The sequence below is a fragment of the Astatotilapia calliptera genome, chromosome 7 (assembly GCF_900246225.1).
Source record: "Astatotilapia calliptera chromosome 7, fAstCal1.2, whole genome shotgun sequence".
NCBI lineage: Eukaryota > Metazoa > Chordata > Actinopteri > Cichliformes > Cichlidae > Astatotilapia > Astatotilapia calliptera.
In genome coordinates, this window is record NC_039308.1 from 59,025,102 (window position 1) to 59,051,070 (window position 25,969).

Consider the following 25,969-nt stretch of genomic DNA (forward strand, 5'->3'; position numbering starts at 1 on the left):
CAGCTGTTCCCAAACCACGATGTCATGTTCTGTGTGAGGATGCTCTCCACAGCGCCTGTATAGAAAATCCTGAGGATCTTTGGAGAGACCCTGAACTTCCTCAGTTGTCGTAGGTGATACAGGCGCTGCCTAGCCTTTTTGGTCTGGACCTGAATGTGGGCAGCCCATGTCGGGTCTGAGGAGATGTGAACACCAAGATACTTGAAGGACTGCACCCTCTCCACTGGAGCTCCATTGATGATAATGGGCTTGTAGTCTCTGTGCTGACCCCTTCTGAAGTCCACCACCAGCTGCTAAACAGCCATAGTGATAGGAGTGACACACCCACCAGAGAGATTCATAGACTTTTGCTATCACTTTGGCCAAAACTATAAAGACATTCACTCAGAGCTTTGCAGTACACAGTTTTGCAAGAGAAGAAAAAATTATATAAAAGAACATTTAAAAAAAAAAAGAGTCTGTTTTCATGTGAGTAATGGGTGCAGGTATATAGACAACAGTGACAAAAAGTTTAATTGTGGAGACACAAGTTTTTTTTGTGCATCAGATAAACAATAGTAGCTGTACAATTTGCACAATACTTCTTCTCTGGTTTAATTTGTTTATATCACTTTTTAATTTACTCAGAATTACCTCTCTAGATGCTATTACATTATTACAAATTCATGATTTTATTGGGTTATCACGTAAAATAAACCGTTTATTTTTATGAGGAGTGACTTAAATAAATAAAAATTCATCCTAAACAAGACTTTGACTCCGAAGAGGTTACCGAAGAGGAGGAAACTGTATATTTTGTTTGAGATGCATGCACAGTATAGATTTACAAAATGACTCTCAGGAGTTTTAAAACTAACATTTTAACCTGTCACAAATAAAATGACTGAATAGCTCATGCAGCCAAAATACATAATACTGAAAGCTCTTGCCTTCTGTCCACAGATGACCTGCTTACGTCTAATTATACCTTCTTTTTTTTTTTAAATCACAGACAAAGAACACTTCATCCTGTTGCAACGATTTGCAACGATGTCAAAATGAAAGATAAATAAAAGTTTTTGTTTACACTGTGAAGGCACAGTGTTGGTCAGACAGACCCTGTGAAGGTTCTTGTTATGAAACTGTTCAGATGTGAGATCCTAACAGGCCATCATTAACCATACCTTATAAAAGTCAACATATTTGCAGGATACATTTCACAGAATTTGCTGTTCTTTTATGTGACGTAATGGTACTAAAGCTGACTTGTTGTCGTCTTTTATTATTTGCCCTGCTGGGCTATAGATCGAATGCCCAAAATTATGGGCAAGGGTCTCAGAACCCTCAGAATCCTAGATACCCACCATCTCCACAGGGGCAGAAGCAAATCAATAACCCTGAATACCCTCAGCAGCCTCAGCAGCCCAAAAGACCTCTGAACCCTCAAAAGCCTTTAGAGTCATTTCACACTTGTGAAGTTGCGGAAAACTACAGGATACCGTGTGGCACTAATGAAATCTCTGCTTCTGAATGTGACGCTATAAACTGTTGTTTTGATGGACTCATGTGCTAATATGGCAAATCTGGTAAGAAGTTCTGCTTTATAGATAAACTACACCACTGATACATTATGGTGAAAGGGTAAAAGCATTTGCATTTGTCTTTCTTTTTGTTGTACTTTATTATTATTGTTGCCTCAGTGACACTTCAGTGCACCAAGGAAGGCCTGTTCATCGTGGTGGTGGCCAGAGATGCAACTCTGCCCAACACTGACTTGGAGACAATTTTTTTCTATGAGAATGGTCACAGCTGCAATCCAGTTGGCAGCACTTCAGCTTTTGCCATCTATGAGTTCCCTGTCACTGCCTGTGGTACAGTTGTAAAAGTAAGTGTTGTAACTGAATTAATAATAATGATACTTTTAATACTCCTCCTCCTACTACTAATAGTAATCATGAAAAACTTATTTATATAGCACTTTTCAAAACACAGAGTTTACTGCACAGTTCACATAAAAGCTGCAAACTGTTATTTTATTTTCAGTAGTTGCTTAAAACAAATAAAAGAGTGAGCCAACCTCATTGACTGAGCAAAGCTGTTCCACAGTTTGGGTGCTACAACACCTCTGGTTTTAAAATCAGAGCTAGGGACAGTTAGAAGACCCTGGTCAGACAATCGGAGAGGCCAGCTGCATTGAGGTGTTAGAAACTCAGCTAAATAACCAGGGGCCTGTACATGTAGAGCCTTATATGTCAATAACAGAATTTTAAAGTGGATTCTGAATTTCACTGAAAGCCAGTGAAGGGATGCAAGGACAGGTGTAATATGTGACCACTGTAATTTTCATTAGCCGCCTTGCTGCTGCATTCGGAACTAATTGGAGACGATCTGAGGACTGACAGAAACTTAAAGTGTGTACTAAAAGTTCAAGAGGATTCACTGACATTTAAGGTTTGATTTTCGCAACATTTCTGAGATGAAGGAAACAATATTGGGTAACCTTTGAGATTTGAGTTTCAAAATTCAGGTGCTGATCACAAGTAATACCAAGGTTTTTAGCAGATGATTTGAAGTTATTGGCGAGGGGGCCGATGCACTGACTAACTTTCCTAGAGAAACTGTCTGGGCCGATGCACTAGAATCTCAGTTAACAATTTAAGTTTTAAGTTTAAGTTTTTACAGGCAATGTTAAAGACTGAAATCCTGTCATTATACTGTAGGAGGAGCCTGGTGTTCTAATTTACGAGAACAGGATGTCTTCCGTATACCAAGTGATTACTGGACCCCATGGATCCATTACCAGGGACACCTACAATGAGTAAATATTTTAATATCTTTATCAGAAAGTAGATACAGCATAGGCAAAAATGTTACCACGCATGGGCAGAAACTAGAAGATCGAAAACGTTCAGTGAGAAAGAAATTGTTATTCAAAGTTTATAGCTAAATTACTTCATGAGTGACTAAGATAAACTGTATTTCTTGTGCCAGGTTGTTGTTCCAGTGCAGATATGTTGGCACCACAGTTGAGGCTTTGGTTATTGATGTTGGTCCGGTTCCTCCGCCAAACTCAGTTGCAGCTGCTGGACCTGTGCGTGTGGAACTCAAGCTGGCCAATGGACAATGTGTTGCCAAGGGTTGTGTTGAAGGTTAGTCTTGGAGAGCTAAATCTGCAAAGATAGTCTCTTTTAGTAGGGAATGTGTCAACAACTACAACTATTCTCATTTTTTGGACAGAAGAGGAAGTCTACACCTCTTTTTACACCGCTGTCGAATACCCTGTCAGAAAGGTTTTGAGGGATCCTGTTTACGTTGAGGTCTACCTGATGGAGAGGACCGATCCCAACTTTGTCTTAACTCTTGAAAGATGTTGGGCAACCTCTGATTCCTATCTTCATAGTCTTCCTCAGTGGGACTTGCTGATTGATGGGTAAGAGTAGGTGGTGCTCTTAATTTGGAGGCATTTGTATTATATTTTTGATGTTTACTGTACACACTTTGCTTTTAACATAGCTGCCCCTATCGTGATGACCGCTACCTAACAACCCTGCTTCCCAGACCCTCATTTGGATTCAAGTTTCCAAGCCACCACAACCGCTTTGTTTTCAAAATGTTCCATTTTGTAGGCGATGGTAGTTCAACCCAGTCAGCAGCTACAAAGCCAAACATTATGCCTCCTTTACAGGAAAAGGTATAGCATCCCAATACTAAGCGAAAAATATCTTTATTTTCATTTCATGCTTACTTTTTGTTGTAACATATTTTCAAAGATGTGCTTTTTTTCTGTTTTTGACCAGCTGTACATCCACTGTGATGTAGCTATTTGCCAACCTACTCTTGGAAATAACTGTGAACCCAGGTGCTTCAGAAAAAGTAAGTTGTACACTGACACCATCAGTACAGTGTTTCCTGGAGTTTGATCCCCCTTGTTTTTGAGTAAGATGATTAACGAAGCTAAACAGTGGCCATACCATAAAAGGTCTCCGCTGAAAAGGTTCATCTGAAAAAGAAATAGTACATTTCCCATCATTTTATGATCTACTTAGTGCAAGTCTGATAGAAACTGACACTTGCCATGTCCACAGGGAGAGAAATTGCTGGTTCTGTCAAGAAAGTCACAAGAGAAGAAACCACTGTGGTTAGCAGCCCAGAGCTTATCTTTGTGCAAAGAAGTACAGAATATCCTAACAGATCATAGTAATGATGAAATCTTTGAATTGACTGTGTTTCAAATAAATATTCAGTGTTATAAAAGCATTGCCTGATCCTTTCATTCCCTCACAAAGCATTACTCAGGTTTATTATTTATGCAGCCCTCAAATTATTTTCCATATGACATTTCAGTGGGATTTAGCTTAGTTTTAAGTTATTATACATATTGTATGTCAGTTCTCATATTTTAATATTGCTTGTATCGATTGTAAACAAAAGGTATGTTAGTAACTCAGAACAAAGACAAACTTAGTCAAATAAAGTCTTGTGAAGAAAACTTTCTTTAAAATAACAGCATCAAAAACACATCTAAACACATCTTATTTGAAACTACTCCTTCAGTGCATGGAAGTGGATCATTAAGTTTCATGCATACTTTCACAGCAAAGGCAAACTTTCACTTTTTTTTAAATTATCTGATAACTCCAAAACTTTTCATATCCTGTATGGCTGTTCACTATTCACTACAAATTCATTGACCATTTACAGTAATGATATGAAAAGTTTTTGTTTGTATGTTTTATATTGTTATTGCTCTTGTTGCAACCACCAACAATGTCTCTATTTGATGTAAAGATTGCTGTAAAAAAAAACCTGTTAAAATGATATGAAAAGTAAAGCATTACTGAGGAGGGTTAGAGAAAGTTAATCAGTTGAGCAGTACACCTCAAAACAGCAAATTTGGGAGGCAACACTCTTATAATGGTCCTGTCTGGAGATAAAATGTCAGAATAAAAGGCAAAATACAAATACGCTTTAGTATGAAGTCAATTGACTTTCAGTGCATAAAATCAGGCACTGCAAAGTTTTATCACAACACTGTTAGCCTTTGCAGTAATTTCCATAGCTTAGTACTGCAAAATCAACAGTAAAAAACTCTAAAGGATGTTAGCAGTTTAGTACTGTAATTTGCATGTAATTGTGGGAAAATTCCATGAGATTACATTATTTTTACGATAACTCACCGTACTCATGGAAACAGCTGTAAAATACAGCAAATGTAACAATTGGTGATGTTACTGAGATTATACTATTACACCATCTGGATTTCTGTTGTTTTCTACTGTAGATCTAAGAGTAATTACTTAAATCCTCATTCAGAGTGTATTACTATAAAATGCGATTCACTGTGAAAGTAGTATAAAATATAAACTACAATATACAGCATAATTTTTAAATTAAGGAGTAAGTTGCAGCCACACTAAAATTTAATTCCTTGAACTGAATGGAACCTCATATATTAATAAATGTATTTGTTTATTCAAACAATGTGAAACATTATTAATACTGTAAGGTTAGTATTGTGATAGAGTCGAGTATATTTAATTATACTCTTGTAGACATTATGACATTATGCTAGTACAATTATGGTGAACAAAAAGTACATCTAAAAGTTCATTTCAAGAATACTGTTATGTACTAAAACGGGGGCCAATATAATCCCAAGAAGCATTATTAGTACACATACTAGGTAAGGTATACTTGGGAAATATACTTGAAGTATACTTATTTTTTGTATGGCCAGCAACAAAAACTAATGGCTACATTTAGAGTAATGTTTAAAAATGACTTCATTTAGCAGGGTGTTCCTTTTTTCTCTTCTTATTCTTTCTTATACTGGACCTTCATTTGGTTTGTATAAGGTGGTACTTTTTAAGACACCTCTGCCTAACTACAGTGAACTAACCTAATAATATGCTCTGGTCGTCATTTTACTCAAGTTCAGGTGTCACATCCACTAACCAGCATCAGTCCTACAACTTCACTCTCAAAATTGATCAATTCTGGGACAAGCAGAAACTGTATTTTTAGCGGTGCCTTTTGTGGCAGGCCAGACTGCTATTAAATGCACTCTCCTAAAGAAATAATTCCTTTGTAGCACCACTTCATCTTGGTTCAGAAGAGATGTCCTGGATATACGTGATAATGTAACACGGGTGTTTATGTTTGTTCATGTTTAGCGCGTTGGGTTGTGTTTTTAAAGCGATTGTTACGTTTTTAAAGCTTTGTAATGCGACAGGTGCGATAGCCGACACCACACCTTCACCTGACGCACAACGTGATGTATGACACACACGTCGGGTATTCACTTTCAGAACAACAATGAGGATAGAAAATATTGCTCGAGGTGGTTAATGCTCCTTTCGCTGGTTGCCAACCACCATTAAATAACAACAAGAAGAAAATATTGATCTGCTTCTCAAGTTTTGCACGTTTAAGCCGCAATTCAGACTCAAACAAAGCTGCAAAGCAGGAGAACAACATGACCATCAACTATTGATGAATAGACCGTTAACATGTGCAACTTAGAAGTAGTCAGAGGTTACTGGATGTTCAATCGGGTTAAATGCAAGGTTGATTGGATTATATCTGAAGATCGTATGCAATTAGTGATAACTCTGCTAGACTCCAAATTGCTCGTCCATGCGGGAGTATCTCAAAATTAAATGAAACCACTTAACACTTTTTCCCTAAAACGGACTGACATGGGACACATTAAAGTTGGATTTTTTTTCACTTATTCGAGAGAAGTCAGAAATGCGTTCTTAGTACTGTTTGTTTTGACTTTCAAGCTACCCTACCAGGATATTTTCATTCAAATGCTAAGACAAAATGTCTATATCTATGAATGTGGAGACTCAAAAGACTAGTTAGGTAATAGTTGCCAATGGATTTATGAGACTTGATAAAAACTTGGACGTTTGCAACAGGTGAATCGGTGAACTACCGAGGTTGCGCCCAAATGTTTAAAGCTGTTAGATGGTCAGTGTTTTCAGGTGTGCTTGTACTACCTGTACGGTGCGGGGTGCTGACTAAGTCATGTTAAACCCATTAAAGAGTCGAGCTCAAATATCTTTTCATTTTTGTGCACTGCTCTCTTGTCGGCACACATTTTCTGTTTATTGAAGCCTTTTGTGAATAATTTTGATCATGTAAAAACTGGGAATTGGTCCCTATTGACAATATTCTTACTATTTGCATTGCATATGTCATTTAGGAAAGGTAATTGGTCACTGAACTTTTTGCAACTATGTGTATTTCTAAATTTTGTGGCTTCAGTGCACGCAAATATATATTGTTCAGTTTGCATGTTAAAAGCCACAAACATGTAGGTAACTATAGGTTTTCTTGTGGAGCTGAGAACTGTCCTGCCACTTTCAGAACATTTTCTGCCTTCATTCACATATGCCTAGGAATCACAGAACAAGAAGGGAGACGACTAAGGAGGAGTTTTATAAGTTCACTGGTGTGTTCATGTTCCTGGATGTGGGTATGCTGCACAAAACTTCACAGCTCTTTGTGCCTCTCTCAGATTTCATATCAAAGATGGGGGGGAAGTATTATGTCCATTTGAAGGTTGCTCTAAATACTTCAGTGTCCGAACATCATTTTCCAGCCATATTTCTCAAAAACATAAGTAGACACTTCAGCAGTCAAGGCAACAAGAAATTGGGGGATTTGCCATAATGCAAGGACAGGACATAGTTAATCTATTAGAAGACAGTTGACTTTATGTCATTTAAAAATGCAGGCTAAAATGCTCTTGCCAACCAGCACTATACAGAGCATCATAGAGGAATTTCAGCATCTTTGCAGCTGTAACAAAAGTAGACACTGAATCTAACACCATCTCTCTTTTTTTTAGATGGCAGACCAAAGAATTTGAATGACACCATTACTCTGGAGCTTGGGAATGATTTCCACTCCAACTGTCGCATGCAATCACAAGAGGAGACAGAGGTCATCCAGAGGACAGAAGTATGGTTAGAATTGTTGTGGAGGCCATGCAAGTTAACTGCAGAAACACCTAAACGTGCATCTTGTGAAGAGGTTGCTAAGATCATTGTAAACAGATACCCTCAAACATTTGCAGATTTTACTGAAAAGGGAGAAAGACTGGGTTGTGGACATTATTCACTACTAAGAAGCATCAAATCTAGAGTTGAACATGTTAATCGAGATAATACAACACATAGGCTTCGTCAAACAAAGAGAACCAGGAATGAGGAAGACTGCAGTCCCAACAGTAATGCAACCTCACATAAAAAAGTTAGATGCCTTGTGGATAGCTATGGCTGTATTCATTGGCAGCCAGTTGAACTTCCTGAGGGGGAAACGTCAGCTTCTTTAGAGGAAAAGAAAGACATCTTGTTAACAATTTTTAATTCAGAAGGACCTGGAGCTTTGGAGAGACCTGATGTGGATGACTTCATGTGCCTCACATATATTTCTCAGCGGCAGCTTATCAACAGTTGTCCCTCACTTTCAGTAGCTGAAATTCAGGAGCAGTGGCCATTCTTGTTTACTCAGAAAGGTCTTTCAAACCACTTTTACAAACTCACAGGCATCGATATCAGTGAGCGCTTAGGTCAGGCCCTCATAACCAAAGGCAGAAGGATTGTTAACTATTTCTCCACCCAGAAGCTCAGATTGAACCTTGGTATAAGGACACTCATCCAGCAGATAGAAAGTGAGGGAGTTTTGACCAACAACAAGGTTGGCACAGCAGCCATACTTCTCATGATGAAGTATTACAAGGAAGATGAAGACTCCCTCTTTGTCTTAGCAGATGTAAGCTTTTTTCATACAGCTCTAGGTTTAATGCTGTTGCTTGCTGTCCTGTTATATTTTTTTATTTGTTACATAAAATGTCTTGGTCCTTTTTCTGGCAGGAAACATCTACCAGGATGTCCCTTGAAGCAGAGAGCAACCTGCCAGGCACTCCAAGGCTGATTATGCTTGGTAAGAAGTCATTTATGAAATAGAGCTGATTAGACCATATTACAATTTCTGTTTGGCACAGGAGCTTTTCGTGGACACAGGTATCCAGTCTCTGTTTTGCTAGCTCAAAGTTCTGTAATTGCCACCTGCTGGATGGTGAGTGCAGAGGGGCGTGTAATTGTTGAGCTGGACAAAGAGAACACCTTTGCTGATGCAATGTCAGTCTTCTTTGGTTCATTCTATGTATTGAACCTGGAATACCAGGAGTCAGCGTGTGCAAGGTTTTTTGTAAGGATAAACCCTGAAGAGGGAACAAAATGTACCTCCAAGGTTGGGACAAGCAGAAAGACTGGGACCACTGTGAAGCGAAAGGTTGTTCACATTAATTAATTTGAGTGGAGAACTTCAAATTAGGTAACTGTTTTTGCCATTTTTAGTGAATTTCTTGTATAATTTAAGTGACCAATGTGTTGTTACCCGTGTCTCCACAGATGATCCATGGCCCATGCTTTCTGGACATTTACACAAGACGAACAACAATGAAGACAAGCTCTCTTGCCATCTTGCAAGACGCTGTCTCTGTCCAATAGGTTTTTTGAGTGCAACAGTTTTGATATTTTTTCCTTCTTTTACCTGTTTGTTAAAAATTATTTCAGCTACTTACACTTTTATTGTCACACGTATTGGCTCACCCTACAAATCAATGAACTCAGTCCACAAAGCAAGATCAGGGTTCAGTGCAGGTCAGTCAAGTTCATTCACACCACACACGATCATCCATGTCCTTGTGGACCTGGCTTTGTACATTGATTTGGTGGTGTGAGCCAGTATTTTGGACAAAGGCAGAAGTGTGGGGCTTGATATTATATTCATTACAATTCAGTTTATTTGTATGGTGGCAACAAAATGATTGCCAAGGCACTTCACACTGTAGGTTTAAGACCCTACAAAATATAACTAAGAAAACTCATCACTTGAGCATATGTTGTCTGCCATGATATGGATATGACATAATATCGTTATTGTTTGTACAACCATCTGAGAAAATAATGTATTACATGGTTTAGTAAAAACAAGTGCTTCCTCAATGAAAATGTTTCCAGTTCTTTTCAGTTTTTGATTTTGGAAATGTGTATTTCAGCAGGGAAAAATCAGTGATAATAAATAAAGTGGTGTAAAGCACATAAATTATATATTTGTGTGTGTGTATCTATCTATCTATCTATCTATCTATCTATCTATCTATCCAATTTTTTTGGAACCCTCCAGTCTCTTACAGTATGTTACTGTTAACTGAAATTACGGTAAAATTACGACCTGTTAAACAGTATGACCACCTGTTGGGACACAGTATCCTCTAGCAAAGATGAATATTTTTGGTACTGATGATGCGTGATGACGGTAAGTTACTGGTTAATATATTGCAGTTTATTACCTTGCAGTGGGCTTACAGTGACATACCGGGAATAAACGGTAGTATACCAATTTTTTAATCACAGTATGATGTTACTTTGTTGACGTAATTTACGACATAACGACATAACGGTATCTCACTGGCGCCAGTGAGATACCGTAAAAAAGGCTACGGTGCGTTACCATAATTTGTCCAAGAGTATTATACCACACCAGCAAAAAACGGTATCATCCTGCAGAACAGTAAGCTACCGTAACACGGCGTCACGGTATGACGCTGGCAACAGTGACGCCAGTATGTTACCGTAAAGTGGCGATGAAAAGTCTAACAGTGAAGGATATAAAGGAACAACAAAAAGTTGTTCAGTTTAGTAGATGTCCTAATGCTTGCTGTACGATTACATGGCTTCTATGAATGATTTTCAGTGACACTGAAAGTGTTCATTTCTATGCACTTGGCTAATTCACTGGCAAAGAGAAAACACAAACTCCCACTGCACCTCTGTTAAAATGTGTTTTTCTCAAATCCAACAAACAAACTAGAAAGTGCATTTTCTGAAGAAACTGCAGTGTGAATGCTTGAATCTGAATGTATGCACTGAAATGAATTAATTGCTGAATTTTGAGTTAAAAATATTGAATGAAATTAAAAAAAAAATCAAAAAATCAAATTTAACCTGAAAACAAAGGTGCTGAACTGCTAAAAGCTGAAGGTTACACAGAAGAAGAAGTTGGAAAAAAGCTGAAAATGCTTTAAATGTAAATTAGAAAACCCTAAGAAATGAGAAAAGAACATTTAGAGTCAGAAAACATCTGAATGAATATTAAAAGGTCATATTCTTTGAATCACTGAATGAAGAAAATGTGATCCCTCCACTTTGATCCACACGGTTTAAAAAGTTTAAATGCCTGAGCTTTGAAAGACAAGATGTTGGAAAGAGAACAATAATGGCGACAATTTGAGGGTAAAATGATGGCTGTAACACTGTGGACACAGCAGCAGTTGAAAGAGAAGTGCTTAAGATGAATCTTGGTACAGTGGCAGGCAGAGCTCGTTAAGCAGGCAGGTGTGAGCCTGGTTGCTATAGTGACCGCACCCAATGGCTCCATACACACGTACACAGACATGCGCCTCACTTTTGCTGCTTAAAATGAACAGAAAAGTCAGGCCGAAACAAATCGTTCCCAAATGAAAAGTAAAAGTCGTATTGACAAAATTCTTTCACCGTGAGCGACAGCAGCTTCTAGTCTACTGAATTCTCAGTTTTCATGCCTGTGGAGTTTATTATATGGACATGGTGACAGTGGAAAGACACCATGCTCTTCTGATTTTCAAACCAACCTTCTGAGCGATTTTAACATTAGAGTCTATGGAAGAGTTGGAGGGAGGAGGCTGTGCATTGGTGACATTTACGAAAGAACCATAACACCTAGTACAATAGTAAACACATTGGATGAAAGAGGACAGCGATGGCTACATTTTGAGGGTAAAATCATACCTGTAGAGCAAACGCTGCGGACACAGCAGCAGTTTTAAAAAAGATTTTAAGATTAATTTTTTTGCTCCTCTCACTCTAGCAGTTGAGCTGCCTCACTCTAGCCCCAACATTCCGTCCCATACACACCCATTATAAACTCTGAAACGGGTGAAAAAACATCATGAAACTTAAACTGGAACTGAAGAAAAAGTATAATAGATATTGAAAAGATAAATACAAGTTGAATAGTTGAATGTCTTGTCTTCGTTTTAAAGTTTGAATGGTGGCTCTATGTCAATGTATGTGGAAGTAGATACAGTTTAAAGAGGATGAAGTTGAATGAGAATTTGAAGGGTCTCCCCATTGAAATACATTATAAATTTTTGTTGAAAAAAGTTGAATAAAATTAAAAATATAAATGTTAAAAATGAGAAAAATAGAAGCAATGTTGTCCAAAAGAATAGGAATCTAACGGTGTTTGAATGGTTTTTCTAAGTTGAACGGTTTTGAAGGAGTTGGCTTTCAAAAAACGTACGGAATAGATAATAATAATAATAAAATATAACTAGAAAGTGCATTTTCTGAAGAAACTGCAGTGTGAATGCTTGAATCTGAATGTATGCACTGAAATGAATTAATTACTGAATTTAAGTTAAAAATCTTGAATGAGATAAAAAAAAACAAACCCGAATTTAACCTGAAAACAAAAGTGCTGAACTGCTAAAAGCTGAAGGTTACACAGAAGAAGAAGTTGGAAAAAAGCTGAAAATGTTTTAATTGTAAATTAGAAAAACCTAAGAAATGAGAAAAGAACATTTAGAGTCAGAAAACATCTGAAAGAATATTAAAAGGTCATATTCTTTGAATCACTGAATGACTAAAATGTGATCCCTCCACTTGGATCCACACAGTTTAAAAAGTTTAAATGTCTGAGCTTTGAAAGACAAGATGTTGGAAAGAGAACAACGATGGCGACGTTTTGAGGGTAAAATGATGGCTTTAACACTGTGGACACAGCAGCAGTTGAAAGAGAAGTGTTTAAGATGAATCTTGGCAGAGTGGCAGGCAGAGCTCGTTAAGCAGGCAGGTGTGAGCCTGGTTGCTATAGTGACCGCACCCAATGGCTCCATACACACGTACACAGACATGCGCCTCACTTTTGCTCCTTAAAATGAACAGAAAAGTCAGGCCGAAACAAATCGTTCCCAAATGAAAAGTACATGTCGTACTGACAAAATTCTTTCACCGTGAGCGACAGCCATGTCTAGTCTACCAAATTCTCAGTTTTCATGCCTGTGGAGTTTATTATATGGACGTGGTGACAGTGGAAAGACACCATGCTCTTCTGATTTTCAAACGAACCTTCTGAGCCATTTTAACATTAGAGTCTATGGAAGAGTTGGAAGGAGGAGGCTGTGCATTGGTGACATTTATGAAAGAACCGTAACACCTAGGACAATAGTAAACACATTGGATGAAAGAGGACAGCCATGGCTACGTTTTGAGGGTAAAATCATACCTGTAGAGCAAACGCTGAGGACACAGCAGCAGTTTTAAAAAAGATTTTAAGATTAATTTTTTTGCTCCTCTCACTCTAGCAGTTGAGCTGCCTCACTCTAGCCCCAACATTCCGTCCCATACACACCCATTATAAACTCTGAAACGGGTGAAAAAACATCATGAAACTTAAACTGGAACTGAAGAAAAAGTATAATAGATATTGAAAAGATAAATACAAGTTGAATAGTTGAATGTCTTGTCTTCGTTTTAAAGTTTGAATGGTGTCTCTATGTGAACGTATGTTGAAGTAGTAAGAGTTTAAAAATGAGTAAGTTGAATGAGAATTTGAAGGGTCTCCCCATTGAAATACATGGGAAATTTTTGTTGAATAAAGTTGAATAAAATTAAAAATATAAATGTTAAAAATGAGAAAAATAGAAGCAATGTTGTCCAAAATAATAGGAATCTAACGATGTTTGAATGGTTTTTCTAAGTTGAACGGTTTTGAAGGAGTAGGCTTTCAAAAAACGTACGGAAAAATAAAATATAATAATAATAATAAAGATTAGAATAACAATACTGTGAATGCTTTTCAAGCATTCACACTAATAATAAAGATTAGAAGAACAATACTGTGAATGCTTTTCAAGCATTCACACTAATAAACAGTGGCATAGTCAGTTAGTTAGAATAGCCTCCTCATTTTAGTGTAATCAATATAAAGTACTTCAAGTAAAATTAAGAAAGTGTAAACATAAATGTTCCTACTTTAATTATAAGGTAAGAGTAATAATGCATAGCCCTTTCTGTTTGGGCGTCTGCAAATAAAAATGTTGCTTTCAACTAAATGAAAAGTTAGATACCGGCTCTTTAACTTACCTGCTCACAATAGACAGAGTATATTCATTTTAAGGGATTGCAAGAAAGAATAAGCTTCATCGTACTACTGTGGGCAATTGAAAACAACCCACACTTGAAAAAGTTTTAAAACTCAGTTTTATGTTGAATAAGACGCAAGCAAAGAGTAACTAGACCTTTTTCTCCCACATTCCTGCCAAATAATATCAGCGAATACACTCTGAAATCATATTATTCATTGCACTCAATGAATTCAAAGATATGCGCCACAGTCAATTACAAATAAAAACTTCATTTCCCAGAAACCTTCAGCGAACGTGACGTAGGAAGCTACTGCCAGCAACGACCAATGAGATTTGTGTGTGAACTCGCTCTCGAATTTTGATTGGACGTCGAATTCTTCATCTCGGCTCATCAATCCACTGGTACGTTGTCTGCGTAATGAGTTTACAGCAATCTGAATATATTACGGTTACGCTGTCAGCCGCCTCCCATGCGGTTCATAATATCCAGTTATGGTCGGCTCTTCCGGTTAAGCAGCTTTACAGGCGGACTGCGTGTGTCAGCGAGCCCCTCCTGTCGCCTCAGACCGACATTTCACCCTGCTATTCCTTCAACATGCAGCCCAGCCGAAGTGTAGCAAGCAGTTGCAGCGAAGCGGGTTTAGGCAAAGAAAATAGTTCAGGGCCGGAGAATTACAGCACCAGCATTGCCACAGTCACTACAGAAGAAACAGATACTCCGGTTGTGAAGAAGCAAGTGGAGAGCACGCTTGTTCTAAACCAGAGACACCTAAGGACTCATAGTCCGCTATTAGGGGCCAACTGTGATGACGACTCGGAGGCAGAGTCCTTCCGGGATGGGAGAAGCGAAGAGGTCGACCGGGACACCAGGGATAAGGCCATAAATTGGTGCCGAGACTTTCTGTCGGGGTCGTGGAAGACCATTGAAGATGCTGATTTTCAAATCAGCATTGTCAGGTAAAATTCTTAAAAGTTATAGCAGTACGGTGGATAATAAAACACAATAATGTCTTCATTTAAATGATAGGGTATTATTATTAGTCGTTTTTTAAAACATACTAATCTGTAGGAACCAGTATGTTTGTGTTCATGGTTTCAAGTAAAGCGACGATAAGATCCAAGATCCTTGATGGTTTCTGCTACGTTGGGTCAGCTGCAGGGACACCCACCTCTCCTTAGTGTTTACTTATCTCGCTGTCAGACAACTTATGACGCTGTGAGTGTTGGAAAAGTGGCAGGTCAGCTGTGGGCTTATTCTGAGCTGACATTTGTTTGTTTGTTTTCCTCCCACACTGGTTTGCAGGTTCAAAATGATAGCATACCCAGTGTTTTCTACGTTCATCCAACAGTCTTGACCTCCAAATTATCAACATTACTGTAATTCACTTCAGTTTTTTTTTATACAGGCTCAAGGTGCTTTATATTGTAAGGTCAAGACACTACAATAATACTGAAGAAACCCCAATAATCAGAACGATCCCCTTTGAGCAAGCACTTGGCAACAGTGGGAAGGAAAACCTCCCTTTTAAGAGGAAGAAACCTCCAGCAGCCATTTGCTGCGACCCGTTGGTGGTAAAGATGGGACTTTAGACACAGTAACTTAACTATGTGGAGTGGTGTGTAAGCTCATCGTGAGTGAAGAAGAAACAAAAGGAAAATGAACCTGGGTCATCTTTTCATGTGATTTTATTTAAAAATTAAGACTATTCTCAGTGTGAGAGGTTTACACTGACTGAAACAGTCCAAATTTGAAGGGTCATGTGCGTTAAAAGATGGCCGATGAAGATTATGTAAACACCAACCAACTACAGTAGGGAGTCTCTCCGGCTGATCTAAAGAAGCTTGTGCTGTTTACTGTTTTTAAGGCTTAAGATATAATAAAAAGACGCCTACTTAAAACGAGTCATACAGTGATTTCATCGTAAATTTGCACCCAACAATCATCGATTTACCCTTAAGAGTATCTTTGAGTGGCCTTGTCTTTTGGCTTACATTTTTTATGGTTTCCAATCTCGATTAGAGAGAGATATTTCTAGCTTGGCCTAGCTGTTATAACACTGTTGTTTTTGTTTGCAGCGGTGGACTGAGTAATCTGCTGTACCTGTGTAGTTTGCCCGACCACGTGCAATGTGTGGAAGACGAACCTCGCCAGGTGCTCCTCAGGGTTTATGGTGCCATCTTACAGGTTAGTCTGTCGCGTATGTCAAGAAGTTGCATCTAATGTCTGTGGCTGAGAGTATCATTCGGGTATTTTAAAGAGAAGATTGCACCCCTTTATTGATGTCAGTATATGCTATAAATGCCATTAATTCTCATGTAAGTGTGTCTTCCATCACATGTGTCTCTGTGGTATAGGGAGTGGACTCTTTGGTACTAGAGAGTGTGATGTTTGCCATCCTGGCTGAACGAGCTTTAGGCCCAAAACTTTATGGCATCTTCCCCCAGGGACGCTTGGAACAGTACCTTCCGGTATGATGTACCCCAGTGTTTACACACAGTATATTCATACACACAGTGAGTTTATGCTGCTTTCTGCTGGAGTCATTCCCATCAGTTTGTTTTGTTTGTCTTTTAAACCATGTGATAAGAGATTTTGCTGTGTTTCTGTTTTCCAAGAATACTCGCATGCGCACCAGTCAGCTTTCGGACCCAGCCATCTCCGCTGAGATTGCCACGAAGCTGGCCCGTTTCCATAACATGGTTATGCCCTTTAACAAAAAGCCTAAGTGGCTGTTTGGGACCATCGATAAGTAAGTACATGTGAATGTTATCTCTCTACTGCTCAAACTGTAACTTAGTCACAGTTAAAGATACTCTGTCTGTGGTGTTTTTAGATACATGGAACAAGTGATGAATATTAGTTTTGTTCGTGAGGCACATGTGAAGAAGTACAACAAGCTGATGAAACTGGACCTTCCTGCTGAACTGAGAAGCCTCCGGTGAGTTGGAACGCAGGCTCTAGATTCTGTATACTGTCTTTTTGGACACAGTTTAAACAAAGCTTTAGATTGAGAAGAAGACAAATCAGTGAGTCCCCTCCTGACTCTCACACTAGTGTCAGGAAGAGAGTACAAACAGTACAAAGCTCCTGCTTTAATATGTTTATGTGAACAATGATGTAATTTGCATTGCTCTAGCCAACTGCTAGATCTCTTATCAGAGCCGTCTCATATTACATGCTCGAATTTTCATACAGGAACGCAAACAAAAACTTCACAAAGTGGGTATGAGTCACGCATTGGAGAGAGATTTAGCAGCTAAACAGTTTGTGCTGACTTTCTGTTTGCTGGTGAGGCCATAAGGTAACCATGCCAACATCAAGACTTTGAAAATGAGTTTTGTTAAATCAATAAAGTTTTAGGTCATTGTATAAATCAATGATTGTCAGTGTTGTTAGAGACATTTAGAAAACTGTCATGTATCCTCACCACCAGACAAGTAAGGTTACCACTAAAATAGGGCTGTTCGATATAACGATATATATCGGATGATGATATAAAAACGTCTATCGTTTCATTTTACGCTATTGTTTGTTTCGTGGTGTCGCAAAATAAACTCTTTACGGCAATATTTTTTCATCGTTTTGACGGTCACTGTAGTGGCTATATTAATTTCTTAAAGTTCTCTCTTTCTCTTATATTTAATATAACCACACTACGGACAGACAAGCGCCTGTTTTCATGCGTTGTCGTTAGCAACAACGAAGGTAACAGCATCGTGTGTCCACTTGTTTATTTTCCACATAAACCTTTCACAATAAAGCTCAAGATCCTGTTGAGACTTTTCAAAAAAAAACCTGAATCACGTGAAAGATGCAGAGTGTTTACAGATGAGAAGTAAAAAAGAGCCGTCAGGTGCGAAAAAATAAACCTTAGACTCAAACGTTAGAACAGGCTTTTCCCCGCAGCACGCCGTGTAATAAATACTCACAAAGAAAACGGCGGCCGTTACAACTTATGTCTAAAAATGTATAGTTTCATGCATCGGTTAAAACACTCGACTCCAGCTACATGCGCAGCTGGAAACACTTCCTGCAAGTCGAGCTGCCCGAGATTCACAGAATTTACAGAAAATGTTACATTTTTGTGATTTATATCGTTATCGGAACGATAGAATTCTTATATCGGGATATGAGATTTTGGTCATATCGCACAGCCCTACACTAAAATGAGTCTTTATGTGAAAAGGTTTGCTGCATTATTCAAAGCTGGAAGGATTGTAGCTCTGCTTACGTTACTTACATAAATGTAATCTTTGGAATTCATTCTTCCATCTGATAGGTGACCTTTGTCCCAGTGCTTCCACAAGTTCACTTGCTGAGTTGTCTGGGTAGTCTGACCTTAGAACAGCTAGAGAATCAGACCAGTGTTTATTGTCTTGTTTATATGTACTGGTTTCACATATGTAGTTGCTGTCTGCTGCAAGGAACTTGAGCCTTCAGATTTATCTGAGTTGAAAGCGTATCTGTCACAGCATGTTGCGTATGTGACTACAGGGTACTGTTATCTTAGCTTGTTCTAGGCAGTTTGGCCTTCTCTCTATGGTCAGGAATTACTAGTGATCAAAGTGTCAGTTATATAATCGACTGCTGTTGTCACTGACGTTATTTTGGAGTTTTCGCTTTTGTACAAGAGTATTGATTTGTAAATTTTTACTTGGTTTGAATGGCTTAGTGTTTATCACATTTAATATCTTTACATATCCTGGCTGAATAGCAGAAATAATTGTGCTAAATCGTAGTATTAGTAACCCCTGACTTTTGTACAGTGCTCTATCCATGCTGTCAACAAATAAGAGTGGACCTGTAATAACTGTTGATTAGTTCAGTTTATCTTACGGTGCAATATTGACACAGTTTATTCACTTATTGTGTGCTATTGCTTAAGTTTAATTCTGGTAGATTAGGATGTCTACACTTTTCTCATGGAAGTTCTAAATTGTAGTGTTATATTGCATAAAATGCACTAGCTGCATATCCATCACTAAGATTTGTGTGTTCAAGTTTCTCTCTTTTTCTTTCATCACCTACTTGGTTTTTCTTGCCCCATGTCTCCACAACAGTGCTTTGCTCGCAGCAACTCCCTCACCAGTGGTGTTTTGCCACAATGACGTCCAAGAAGGTAAAATCTTCCATCCATCCATCCAGTCATAGCTCCGCCTATCATTACGCCTCTGGTGTGGTCCGATAGATCCCACCCTCTGGTTTCACTGTCACAATTCTTACGAAAGCTGTGCATTATATAAGTCAAGAGCAAGCTGGGTTGTAGTTTTTAATAGGGACAGCTCATGTTCAGCTATAGTCATAGCTCTGCAGCTATAAAAGCATTTTCAGGGTTTGATACACATAAGCTGACAGCTGATAAACTTGCTTCACAAAAACTGTTCCATGTCATCTTAAAGGTGTGACATCGGCACTCTGTGCAGACCAGTTGAGTTCTTCTACACCAAACTGTGAAAATTTCAGTTCATCTCTTTAGGACAGTCTTTGCAAAGCCAACAAAAAAAGCTTGTGCCAAGATGCTAAAGGCACAATTTACTGTAAATTATCAATGTATGCTTTAATGTTTTCAGTATTAGAATTAAGGGCAAAAAGGACATTTGGATTCTTTTTTTTTTTTTTTGCATTATACAATGAAGATTTATCATTTAATTATGATTCAAACTATAAGTTATTTCACATTAAAGTTTTTTATAATGTCAAAAGAAATGTAATATTGGAAGACCAGTCTGGTAGTAAATGCTACTACTTCATTTTGTTAAGCTAAAGCCTCACTTCTTGTTTTGTTGCTGCAGGCAACATCCTCATGCTGGAAGACGGAAAGCATTCCTCAGTGGAAAAACTCATGCTCATAGACTTTGAATACAGCAGTTACAACTACAGGTAATGTGTAAGGGGAATGTTGTCTTGATTTAGCAATCAAATAATTGTGCCACCTGTACGTGAAGGTAAATAACACAATGTGTTCCTTTTTGTAGGGGTTTTGACTTTGGCAACCATTTCTGTGAGTGGATGTACGACTACACCTACAATGAGTGGCCTTTCTACAAAGCCACACCAGAGAACTATCCAACCAGAGAGCAGCAGGTCAGTCCGAAAAAACACTAGCGCCAAATAAAGAGTATTCAAATTGAGCTGCATTTTTAACACTGCTTAAATTAGTTACTCCTGACATGCTGCATTGTAATTATGAATATAGAAGTTTTAATAATATAGAAGGTAAGTTGAAAACTTGGATTTGAAACATTTACTTGGAGATATGTATACGCACACTGGTTGATTTTTGACAGTAAGTCCTGGATTCACTTTTAATAGATGCATTCAATTAATGACACAAATATTGTGCTGTGTTTTGTCTTGATTTAATACTCGCACAGCTTCACTATATTTGTTTTTCTTTCTCTTCAGTACATTTAGGATCTGATTCCTTATTTATTGTTTTGATATAAAGCTAGTTAGAAAATTTTCTACTAATCTTTCCTTGGAAAAATAAAACCATGATGTTCAAACCAAAACTTTGAAGTCATCTCCCTTGATGGGATAGACTGGTTATGCAGTGCCATCTAATGGTGAAACTTCATACATTTTTATGTTTAATAGCGAGATCAAATGCTGCACATGCAGTCAAATCAAATCAGTTAAATCAGAAACAGCTGGAAGTTTAGCCACACTCACTAACTTGTAACTTTTTTTTAAATTTCAGCTTCTTTTTATTAGAAGTTATTTGGCAGAACAGCACAAAGACACTAACGTTGCTGTGGACCAGACACAAATTGAAGAAGATTTAATAATTGAAGCAAACAGGTAAAACAGCCTTAAATAGATTTTACAGCAGTGCTGACGATCAATTAGAACAAGTTACAGCAGATCAACAGATCACTGGATTTTCTGTTTGTTTGTTTTTTTTAATTGTAGATATGCATTAGCATCACACTTCCTCTGGGGGGTCTGGTCCATCATACAAGCTAAGATATCCAAGATTGAGTTTGGATACATGGTAAGGAGTGTTTGATTCTTATTACTGTTGTTATTATTCTCTTTTAGTGTAGCGCAAGTCACACATTTATATTTTTTGTAATAAACCACATTGTCTTGCAGGACTACGCCCAGTGTCGTTTTGATGCCTACTTCAAGCAAAAGAAGCTCTTCAGCTGAGATCCAGCTTGTTAATCAAAATGTACTGTCTCATTTGTTTGTCGTTATCATTCTTCAAGCTTGCCCCCTACATTGTGTTGGAACTATGCCTGTCTGCTTAAGCTGAAATGACAAAAAAGAGCCTCTGCACCTCAGGCATTCTATTTTACTCATGAATACCCTTATTGTGAAATGTTGTCATCATTTTGGGGGCCACAGTTGATTCACAACTGGTTTTCTTTCATATAAACACTTGTTAGATGCACTTCACTTCCTTGGACCATTATTAGACACTTTTATCATGGGATGCATTTGTGTAAAAGATCTACCTCACCCTTGTGATGTTCATAGGGTGCATAGTTTTCATCGTAAAGGGCTGATTCTGACTATTCAGTGAGGGAATAACTGAGACCCTTATTACCTAATCACTCCATGCTTCATAACCTTTTCCTTAAACAATTTAAAAATATTCCACACCAGTTATTCTTTAACTGTTACATTACAAACTTGCCTACATTTAGCAAATTATTATGTAAGGACTTTTTAAAAAAAATATACAGTTTGCATAAATTTTCATCACTGTAGAAAAAAATACTGTCAGTTTAACTATTAGAAAGTGTAAAGCTGTTTTCACACATGAACTGGAGCGCTGATCTGTTTTGGACATTCAAAGCAGAAAGTTTACTTTGTGTCCTATCGCACTGATGTGAGAATTGCGCAAGTGGTAGTGGTGTATAGCAACTCCTGCATGCTTTATCCAGACAGCACCCTCTCCTTACTTGCACAAAGCTTTTCCCATAATGAGAACACATCTGAAACAGGCTCTCTTATGTACTGCATCAGCATTTTGCAACTTAAAGCAACATGCAGAGTTCATGTATGAAAAATGGCTTACAGCATTTATGTCAGTCTTTTTTTTTCTTTTTTTTTGTCCTTGTCACTAATTAAGATAACTGTTATTACAGTGCATTTCTGCTGCACTAACTACCTGCCCATTTGACTCTGTTTTGTTTCCACTTCTTTAAAATTGCTTCTATACCTGCTGCTTCAAATATGTGACATTCTTACCAAATATACCAATCTTTTAGAAAATATTTTAAAAAATTGGAATATTTGTGCACGTTTCACCAATAATAAAAACGTGTTACAGTCAATTACTGTAGCCCATTTGAATGTGAAGTGCTTTTTTTGACATGCTTTTATTTATTTTGACTTTGTTCTATATTTGAATAAATGTACATCAATTTGACATCAAAGTTTCCAAAACAATGTTTTACACAAAGACGAAACTTGAAAGTTTACTCATTAACTACCTGTGACTGTTTTTGTTTTTAAGGAACATCTTTTCTGTAATTTTATTCTGTTAAACAAATTCAGTTTAAATGCGAATAAACACATGTGCTTAAAAGCTCGTCTTACATCTTTCAGCTGCTAAAGCTTTATTTCATGTCTAGATAAGTTTTACAGAGATGTGAAGGTAAGCTAACTACAAAGTAATTTGAGTGACCGATGATGTTCAGACTGAACACTATCCCACCTCTGTGATCCAAGAATAGATCAGGCAGAAAGACTTGCACTGCTCTAAGATTAAGAGACCCTTCTGAGTCCACCTGGTCTGCTGCAGGGCAAGAAACGTTTTCTAGCATTTTATTCGCCGTGCTTATTAGAGCGCCAAGCAGTACGAAATCGGACCCTGACGTTTTGGTGTTTACGTCGTTAAAGGTCACGTGACTGTGAGAGCTGAGGCAGGGAAATGGAGAGCAGCTGACAGCACATGGACTAAAATGCTTCTATTTTTCCATTGTGCAGAAGTTGTTGGAATTCTTCAGCGGGCCTGGCTTACCTTATATGGAGGACCTGCATTTCATTTCTGAATTACAGTGAGGTGCAACTTTGATCCAGACAGCGCTCTGTCATTCAGATGAATAATCTCAGGCAATACGTTATGATACTTTTTGAGTGGGTAAGCTTTTGGCTGAAATGCATTCTTAGAAGGATTTTGGATGCTTTTCCAATAGTCAACAACTGGATAGCATCCTCAGCTGTCACAGACAGAGCATTATGCCAAACAGACTCAGAGGAATGGAAGACTAATGAAGCGCTCCGCACATATCTCCTTGGAGATGGTGATGAAACCAAGGTTACAGTCCAAACCAGCCCACATGCCTTTCTTGTGAGTATTAAGCAAAGTGTGAGATTTCCAGTCATACTGGTTAACAAAAGGCCGTTTAAAAAACTTGGTTTAATAATTTATTTCAAAGGTGAACCTACAAAGACTTTCAGAGTGCAGTGAGTACTTCCGAGCTTTGTCCCAGTCCAGCATGAGAGAGACCTCTGAGAGCCTCATCCACATGGATCACGTGTCCTCTTCCATCTTCCGCAATCTGCTTGAGTTTTCCTTCAATAATAATTTCAAAGTTCCCCAAAATGAGTTGGGAGCACATATAAAGGTACAGCTTCATATATAAACCTCCTTGGCTAGTAATTCAAATTCCTAGGAGTGACATCATGATTTCTTATATTTCTCTTTCTGTCTCTGGAGGTAAGCAACTATCTTCTAGCAGATGCCTTCCTCTCAAAGTGCCTGTCAGTCCTGACAGATGAGCTCAGCCCATCTAACTGTTTGTCATACCTGAGTCTTGCTCATGAGATCTTTTGTGTGGAACTGAAGATGACAGTACTGACTTACTTGAGTAGAAACCTGCTGGAGCTCCCAGACATCATCAGGTAAGCAAAGTTTCAATTCCCCAATTTTAAATGTTTGTCTTTCACTAAAATCGATTTATACCTCAGGTGCCTGAATGAAGAGGAGAGGGAAGAAGCTGTCCACTTGAGGACTCGAGGAGACCGACACCTCTGCACCCTACGGAAAGAGAACCTGAGTTCTTGGAAGGATCCAGAAACAGAACATGCACGACACATATTCACCCTGCAAGGATCAGAGGACAGTGGAGATTGGTGTCCACTTACAGAGCTTCCCTTTCGGGCTGATAAGTGGTGTATTACAACAGTGGTGCTTTACAACTACTTGTATGTCATAGGAGGTTACAGGGAGCGTATGAAGAGAGGCTGGGAGTTCAGCATGGCTTCCTTTCGATACAATCCCTTTACTCATACGTGGGTCACCACATCTCCTCTGATAAAAGTAAGCAGTCTCCCAGTTTGAGTCTCAAGCAGGTGGCCAGTCTGCCTGTTTGTCTTAGCCCCAGCGAATTCCTCTTGCCTTGTCTTTTTCCATCGTTTATATAACACTAATGAAAAGTGTCGCCATCTGTCATATCCACAGCACAGAAGGCACTTCAGTGCAGTGGCCTGTGAAGGCTGTATTTACGCAGTGGGAGGCTGGTACTTGGACTCTCTAGTAACTCCAGACTCCAGCACAGCTCTCCACACAGCTGTAGAGTGCTATGACCCATGGAAAGATAAGTGGAGGTTTGTTTCCTCTTTGTTAGTTCAAAACAGCTAACAGCTTTCTGCAGCACTTGATGCTTTCTAATTGTTTCTCTTCCAAAAAAAAAAGCTTCCTTTAGTTATTGGTATAATCTCTGCCTCAGGTTTGTGTCCTCATTGCCACTCACTGACTTCCAGTTCACCATGTCTTTGTCCCATGATGTTCCTCTTGCTACGACCCTTGGACAGTGTATCTATGTGCTGGGGAGCATCCAGAGGACTGGAGAGAAGTTGTTACTGCAGTACAACACAAAGAAAGGTGCATACATCTGGAAAAAAGCAACCAAGCTCAGCAAAAGAAACCTGGTTTTATTTCCAGCACAGAAAGCTCACTCTTATGTGTGCTGCTGTCTGGAAAATGCCTTCGGTATAGTTCACCGGCTCTAGATTTACATTTACAAGCTGTACACTGATTCATAAATGGTTCTTTTGAATTCTTTCTTTCTCTATTAGATGTATGGTCTGAACTGCTTCCCACCCTTACCAGAGCCAGCGTAGATCTCCCTACACTTTACTTCCTGGGGGCCACGGACAGGCTGCTTGTGATTGGTGGCAACAACTCAGAGAATGTGGTAACCTCGTTCTGTGCGGAGTCACAGAAATGGGGGCCGGTAAACAATCAACAAACCCACACTCATATTAGAAGAGCACTGGATTATCTGGATGCCTAAATAACATATTCATTCAAAGTAATTTTTCACTCCATTTAAATTGTTGATAATGCTCTTTTTTCCCCCCAGGTTTACAGCGCTGAGAAAGTGGCATTTGCAGGTCAGGGGACAGTGGCTGGTGATCAGATCCTGATGATGCCAAGTGTTGAGCACAACACTGTTGTTAGCATGGACCTCCAAACACTCTCCCTCAAAGCTTTCCCTCCTCTACCCATCTTCACTCGCTATGAAGCTACCTTTTATCTTCATTTCTAATGCTATGGTTAGCATCTTTGCACACATATGTTGTGTGCAGGTTCTTTTGGGCTGAATGTAGTTTGCAATAGCCCAAGTACTTCTAGATCACTTCCCAGTCCTTATGTTGTCCAGTGTTCATATTTCCTAAAATGTAAGACCAGTTTACCCCGCTATGTTGAATGTTTGATTTGTTTACATTAAAATAATGCAGTATATACAATGCAATACCTTTCTTGCCTTGATTAACACCTTCAAGTCCTACTAACCATCACCACCTTGCCATCACCAGTGTGT

General features: G+C 38.5%; 3 protein-coding genes and 1 pseudogene across 3 annotated transcripts; all 4 read left to right on the top strand.

Moving 5' to 3' along the window:
* Nucleotides 1-1,228: 1,228 nt before the first annotated feature.
* On the top strand, nt 1,229-4,177 carry LOC113024967 (zona pellucida sperm-binding protein 4-like; annotated as a pseudogene).
* A 3,774-nt stretch (nt 4,178-7,951) lies between these two features.
* Nucleotides 7,952-9,955, top strand: LOC113027479 (uncharacterized). The gene is made up of 3 exons (XM_026177095.1): nt 7,952-8,763; nt 8,865-8,934; nt 9,405-9,955. Exons 1-3 carry the CDS (start codon nt 8,404-8,406, stop codon nt 9,734-9,736), a joined length of 762 nt encoding a protein of 253 aa, XP_026032880.1. The 5' UTR covers nt 7,952-8,403; the 3' UTR covers nt 9,737-9,955.
* Nucleotides 9,956-14,557: 4,602 nt separating this feature from the next.
* On the top strand, nt 14,558-22,566 carry chkb (choline kinase beta). The gene is given in 12 exon segments (XM_026176182.1): nt 14,558-14,773; nt 14,776-15,142; nt 16,262-16,370; nt 16,541-16,654; nt 16,802-16,935; nt 17,020-17,124; nt 19,247-19,305; nt 19,979-20,066; nt 20,162-20,270; nt 20,887-20,987; nt 21,099-21,180; nt 21,282-22,566. Coding segments are annotated over 12 exon segments (1,443 nt in total). The 5' UTR covers nt 14,558-14,655; the 3' UTR covers nt 21,339-22,566.
* Nucleotides 22,567-22,628: 62 nt separating this feature from the next.
* On the top strand, nt 22,629-25,890 carry LOC113026908 (kelch-like protein 42). Its single transcript, XM_026176181.1, has 8 exons — nt 22,629-23,490; nt 23,579-23,767; nt 23,860-24,044; nt 24,111-24,462; nt 24,604-24,749; nt 24,872-25,026; nt 25,221-25,378; nt 25,508-25,890. The coding sequence occupies exons 1-8, from the start codon at nt 23,239-23,241 to the stop codon at nt 25,691-25,693; spliced, it is 1,623 nt and encodes a 540-aa protein (XP_026031966.1). The 5' UTR covers nt 22,629-23,238; the 3' UTR covers nt 25,694-25,890.
* The last annotated feature ends 79 nt before the right edge of the window (nt 25,891-25,969 follow it).

Excerpts from the sequence above, each read along its gene's own strand:
- LOC113027479 (XM_026177095.1), top strand. The coding sequence starts at position 8,404 with ATGTGCCTCACATATATTTCTCAGCGGCAGCTTATCAACAGTTGTCCC. Across the intron at positions 8,764-8,864 it reads CCCTCTTTGTCTTAGCAGAT|GAAACATCTACCAGGATGTC; the intron begins GTAAGCTTTTTT and ends TTTTTCTGGCAG. Across the intron at positions 8,935-9,404 it reads TCCAAGGCTGATTATGCTTG|ATGATCCATGGCCCATGCTT; the intron begins GTAAGAAGTCAT and ends GTGTCTCCACAG.
- LOC113026908 (XM_026176181.1), top strand. The coding sequence starts at position 23,239 with ATGAATAATCTCAGGCAATACGTTATGATACTTTTTGAGTGGGTAAGC. Across the intron at positions 24,463-24,603 it reads CCACATCTCCTCTGATAAAA|CACAGAAGGCACTTCAGTGC; the intron begins GTAAGCAGTCTC and ends TCATATCCACAG. Across the intron at positions 25,379-25,507 it reads AGTCACAGAAATGGGGGCCG|GTTTACAGCGCTGAGAAAGT; the intron begins GTAAACAATCAA and ends TTTTCCCCCCAG.